The sequence below is a fragment of the Echinops telfairi genome, unplaced genomic scaffold, assembly GCF_000313985.2.
Source record: "Echinops telfairi isolate 266 unplaced genomic scaffold, ASM31398v2 ScPeMD7_7410;HRSCAF=8448, whole genome shotgun sequence".
In the NCBI taxonomy this organism is placed as follows: Eukaryota; Metazoa; Chordata; class Mammalia; order Afrosoricida; family Tenrecidae; genus Echinops; species Echinops telfairi.
In genome coordinates this window covers 20,435,328-20,441,241 of record NW_022111310.1, presented here as the reverse complement: position 1 = coordinate 20,441,241, position 5,914 = coordinate 20,435,328, and the positions used below count along the sequence as shown (strand labels likewise).

Below are 5,914 nucleotides of genomic sequence, written 5' to 3'. Positions count from 1 at the left end.
TTAAAAACTTTTCTACTGTAGCCCAGAATCCAGGGTACAATGTAGGGATCTGCTTTTGCAGCCCTCCAACCCCAACCCCCAAGTCATTCCAGCAACCCTCCCTGCTCCCAGTGGTAGTATTGACCTCTTTGGGAAGTACTAAAGGCCCTGCAACTCTGCCCAGGTCTGGACAGTAAATGTGTTGGGCTTCGCAGACAGACTGCACCCCGACGCTGCAGTACCAGAGCCGCCTGAAGTCCCGGGTAATGGAGTAGGCTGGGACACCCTGCACGTACAGCTGCTCTAGGTTACCCACGTGCTGCTTCCACTTCACTCTAGCACTGAGAGCGAGAGGAGGGCAGCAGAGGTGCCTGCAGTATTAGACAGGGAAACGCCACTTGACAAGTCACCGACTTGGGAGCTAGAGACGGGGTGTGGATCTATCAACCTGGGACTGCTCTTGTTTTCGGGGCGAGAGGGCCTTGCCCGCTGTGGAACACAGGTTGAAAGCAGGGCTCGGGCTGAGATCAGAGACCTGAGACTGCAGCCTGGTTCAAATTGTCAGCCCCCAGGGAAACCAGATACCCCTAAGACAGCTGAAATCATGTGGCCACTACCCGGAGCCCAGAGCTGTGGGGTGGGCATTGGGTGAGAGTTGTCTGAATGCTCTGATCATGTGGCCATCTCATTCCCCACCCCCTCTCCAGGAGACATCCGCTATGACGAGGCCATGGGTTACCCCATGGTGCAGCAGTGGCGTGTCCGGAGCAACCTCTACCGGGTGAAGCTCAGCACCATCACGCTGTCAGCAGGTGAGGGCCTCTCAAGGGCAGCCGGGAAGCTTGGAGTCCTTCAGCACATGTTCCCAAGAACCTGAGCCATGCCATGCCCTGTGCTGGCAGAGGGGATGCTGAGGGATGGAGGAAGTGTCTTCCTGCCATCAACCAGTTCACAGGGAAGAGCAACCACAAACAGGTCTGTGGATAGACTGCACTAGGGCCAACGCAAGCCGAGGCCCGTGGTAGTAAAGACAAAGAGTCATCTGTTCCAGGGGAGGCAGAGGGGCTTCCTGGGAGAAGTGCTATCTGAGCAGCATGCAGAAGGACAAACCAGAGAGACAGAGAGAACTGGGGGAGGACCACCAAGGCCACGTTTCCATTCTTAAAAGCATTGCCACCGCTACGGCAAAGTCAGCGATTGAAGCCCTAACAGGTGCTGGGTTTTCATCTGAATCGTGCCTGTCTCCCCTGCTGATCTGAGAGAGAGAGAGAGAGAGAGAGAAATAAAGACTGAATCAAAGACTCTGCAGGGATGAGGCTTGGCCTAGTGTTTCCTACGCTGCCCCTTACTCCACGGCCTCCCCCTGGTTCATTGTCTGAGGGGCCCCGAAGTAGCCTAATGTTCTAACCGTGTGGTCTCCAAGACCCCTCTGAGGAAGGCAGTGTGCCCCCATAATTTCCTTCAGATGAGAAAACCGGGAATCAGAGAGGTGAAGTAACTTTTCAGAGGTCACACAGCCAGACAGTCGCAGAACAGGGTGCACGGCAGGGATCTGACTGTGGTGGTGACTCTCTGGAGACAGAGCTATAGGGCATCCCCATGATGCTGTTGTTTATTACTTTACACAAGCCATCTCATTATTAACACTGAGGAATTAATTACCCAGAAGCGTGAATTAGCAGGTTGATGGAGAGGGGCTGTTCTAATCAAGCGCCCCTTCTTCAAGTCTTGTTTCTGTTTTGCCTACCACCCCCGCACACTGCACTTACAGGGGAGACTGTGATGTTCCTGTTAGAACTACAAAGGTGAATCTGCTTTAATTAATCAATAATTATGCTCCTGCAAATCCCTTTGTGAATCAAATGCTGGCAAGTTGGAGCTCGTGTTTAATGTTAGAGCGGAGCTTGCTCTTTTCCGTCTTACTTTCCCGTGGAACAATCTCGGCTGTACTTCTAGTCATCCTGGCCAGACATGTACTAGGAGCTGGGGCCGGGCGTGGGGTGCTGAGACCTGGGTGCTGGAAGGACATGTGCAGACTGTCAATGAATGATGGTTTCGGCCTCAATCAAGGAGAGACATGGCGAAGGTACTGAGTGCAAGGCGGAGGCCTAGTTCCCTAGTGTTGCTGTAAGAAAAACCAGGAGGGGCCAGCTTTGTAAATAGACAGAAAGTGATTCCCTCGCTGTTTCAGAGGCTAGAAATCCAAACTCAGAGCCACCGTTGTAGGGGAACACGTTGTCTCTGGTTAACTAGGCTCCTGGGGAAGGTCCTTGTTGCTTCTCAACATATATGGGACAAGCATTCCTTAGAGATCTCCATGTGTTTGGGGCATCCTTCTTCCCCTGGGTCTAGGAGCTTCTCAGCACAGGGACTCCAAGTCCAAAGGCCACATCCTGCTTCCAGCTATTTATTTATTTGTTGTTAATCATGTTCCTAATACCAATACAACTCACCCAACACAACTGCTTCTTCTCCTGCCTCAGTAGTATCATAGAGGTGAGGATTCGCAACCCAAAGGATAATCACATCAGCTCACAAAATGGAGGACAATTACAAAACACTTAGACGAATGATCCACCTAAGTTGACACGTATTTTGAGGGGATACAAGTCAGTCTATAACTGGTTCCTGGTCCGGATGGAGTGGAGGCTACCTAGGGAAGGAAGGGGTCCTCAGGGAGCAAGTGGGGTGGCAATTCAGGCAGTGCGAGTGTGTGTGTGGGATGGGGAGGGGAGGGGAGCTTGTTCAGGCAGTGCGAGTGCGTGTAGGGTGGGGAGGGGAGGAGGTTGGAGAATGCCAGTCAAGCAAGCATGCTGGGAATCACAGATCCCACTCAAGGGGAAATGAGAACACAGACTTGGTGAGGGTTCAAGGCTGGTGTGACTGACTTGTGGGTGGTGATTTAGTCACCTTGAAGGCCCAGTGAAGGTCCTTGGGTCCAGGGGGAGCTGCGAAAGGTTTTAACATTCCCCAAAGAATGTTAAAGCTCTGTCATGGCGTCTTTGAGGAAGGAGAGGGGATGGGAATTGTCATTACTGAATGATTGCTGGGCAGGCCCCATGCAGGGGGCTGAAGACTTCAGGGTTTCGTTGGTGTAGTATTAGAAGGAAGCAGGGCAGTAAGAAGACTCTTGTGGCAATCTAGGGAGAGAGAAAATACCAGCTTCAGGAAGGCAACAGCGGAGAGAGAAAGGGAAGTAGGGTTGCAGGACATAGGGCCATGGATCGGATCTGCAGCCTGGACAGACCTGCTGAGCCTGGGCAAATAAATGGTGGCATCAGGACTCTACTAAAGATGATCCAAGTCCTGGTTTACTTGGTGCCAAAGAGAATGGGCTTCTGAGTGAGGGCAGGACTGGGTCTGATCTCTCATGCCACTAGTCGGGGAACCAAGAGAGTCATTGGCTTGTCCATCTGCATGCTGCAGTGATTGTCGACAGGGCCACAGTGTTGTGGCTACAGTTCAATTGGACAAAGTGGGCGAGCCATCCAGCAGAATGCTTGGTGCACATTAGTTGCTCAGTAGATACCAGCCTTGGCTTCCTGACGGTTGATTTTAAGACCCTGTGGTCCAAGACAGCAAGGTTTAGGCCTTCCTCTTCTACCAGTTCTCTTGGATAGAGCCTTGTGTGCCCATCAGAGAGAGCCATTCTGTAAAACATACATGGGGGAACAATGTAAACATTTGGATTAGGGTAGCCAGCTGGGCTACCACTATGTGGATGAGCAAGGCACCAAACCCAGGCTGAAAGGGACCTCCTGCCACTGGTTTAACTTCTTGGCCACCAGCCCCCAAGTCTGACACCTTCACCTCCTCCTCTTCCCTGCCCAGAGTTCACCAATGTCCTCAAGATCCTGAACAAGGAGAGCAGTCGGGAGGAGTTGCTGTCCTTCATCCAGCACTATGGCTCCCACTACATCGCAGAGGCTCTCTATGGCTCAGAGCTGACCTGCATCATCCACTTCCCCAGCAAGAAGGTCCAGCAGCAGCTGTGGCTCCAGTACCAGAAAGGTAAGCCTGGAGAGCTTGCTGGGGGTGGTGGCTGGGTAAGCTGTAGCGGCAAGAAGGCTGGGGACAGAATGGATAGCTCCTGGATCTAACTCCTGGCTGTGCCAGGCCTGTGCTCTGTGGCTTTCGACAAGTCCCTTCCCTCTCGGGGCTCTAGTCTCAGCAAGAGCCACACACCTCGTGGCTCTCTCAGGACTTGTTCAGGTCAGGCGTTTTCAGAGTTGGTGCCCTTTGACACAGGCTCTTGATTCCCACCCTCCTCCTGGACACAGCTGCTAGGGGATGAGGAATGGGGTGTTTTCTTGACCCTCTTCTCTCGCCAGGCTTTTTGGCAGGACCCAAGAAGGGACCCGGTTCCTCTTGGAGAGACCACCACCTGTCTGAGGGGGAGCAGTTTCTGGCTGCTTCCGGGAGAGGCTTTTATCCTTGGGGAAGCTCTTCCGGTCTTATGTAATGGGTTCTGTATTCGTGTCTTATCTCACATATGAGAAAATGAGTCTCATACATGCCAAGCCAAGTGCCCACAGCCACTGACCTGCAGGGCCAGGCTTGGAACCGCAGATGAGCGGGACCCAAGAGCTCATGTTCATTCGTTCCCTCGTCAATTAGACAGGAGTGTTGCTGTCATGGTAATTACAGTCATTGTCAACTCATTTCACAAGGCCCTTGGCTGAAGAAAAGGGTAAGGAGAAATGATTTCCAAAAACCAGTTTGCATCTTATTCATAGGGCGCAGCCACATCATTTCCTCAATCTTCCACCCGCCTTTGGCCGTCCCCAAGAACAAAATCAACTCTCCCCATAAAACTCCTGGACAGGGGAGCCAAAAGTGACCTGAATGGTTTCACTGAGCTCAGGATTCCAAAGCTCAGTTGTCAAACCTGAGGCTCAAAAAGGGAAAGGCACTTGCTCCGAGTCCCCGAGCCCAGACTGCAGGGGGTTAAACCCTACACACCCCGCATCTCAAGCTTCCTAGGCAGCTACACATTCTGACAAGATCAAGCCCAGAGCCCACCCCACCTCGTACTCCTGTGGTCACGGCTTCACCCCTCCCTGCCTCTTGTGTGCAGCTGTATGGGGCACCGGTGGTTTATAGGCACAGGGGACATAATTGACTTGCCTGGGAATAGCTCTCTTTTATGGCTATGACAATGACAGTATTTAGGGAAGTGCATTAAATCAATAGAAGTCTCATTGCACTACCCTATAAATAATGTGACACATCATTAAGCAAGGCAATAAGCTCCAGAACTTTGAGGTAATGCAATTAGGTTATGTTGATAAGAACCCTGCCATGATGGTGGCCGCTGAACTAATTTGCCTCATCTCGGGTTTGGGGCCCACAATATCATTCTGGTGCCAGACCCCATCCCCATCTCTGCTGCTGACTGCTTCTAAGTCTTTGACTGGTTCCCTCCGCAAACATCCTGGTCCTAATAAAGTGGGTGCACTGAATCTATGACAAGTAATGAGGGGACGGGAGAGGTGCGGAAAGGGTGCTGCAACAGTAGCTGGGATCCCTTGACTCCAGGTCTTCTAGGTAACTAGGGAGTGCTAAATGTCCCAGTGGGCTTTCCTGCTCCCACTCTCCATGCCCATGCCTAAGAAGAGAAGGCACTGACCTTCTGGATAGCTTAAAGCCACTTGTGAGCTTCCTCTACCCCGGGCCCACCTGGATGACCCCTCGGCTCTACCTCAGACAGTGTGGTTGCCTTGTTTTCATTTTAATTTGGGAGTCCTGGAAACTGGCAATGTGCCCCTACAGAATTGAATGCATTTTTTGGCCTCAGAGATGGTGGGCATCTCTTCTCTTTCTAACATGCACTGTGTGTGGTTGGCATCCGAATCAGAAGGGCTCGTGTTGTGGGGGATGAGTCTGGGTTGGGGGCCGAGCTTGTGGGAAGAGCACAGGGATGTGACGGGGGGGG

At 52.2% G+C, this 5,914-nt stretch overlaps 1 protein-coding gene across 1 annotated transcript in view; it reads left to right on the top strand.

The window, feature by feature from the left end:
• Positions 1-5,914, top strand: part of ASTN2 (astrotactin 2) — a 1,157,183-nt gene that overhangs the window by 824,671 nt on the left and 326,598 nt on the right. Inside the window, exons 15-16 of the mRNA XM_045296567.1 lie at positions 687-791; positions 3,811-3,990. Coding sequence (XP_045152502.1) covers positions 687-791; positions 3,811-3,990 — 285 coding nt within the window. The remainder of the gene's footprint in view (positions 1-686; positions 792-3,810; positions 3,991-5,914) is intronic.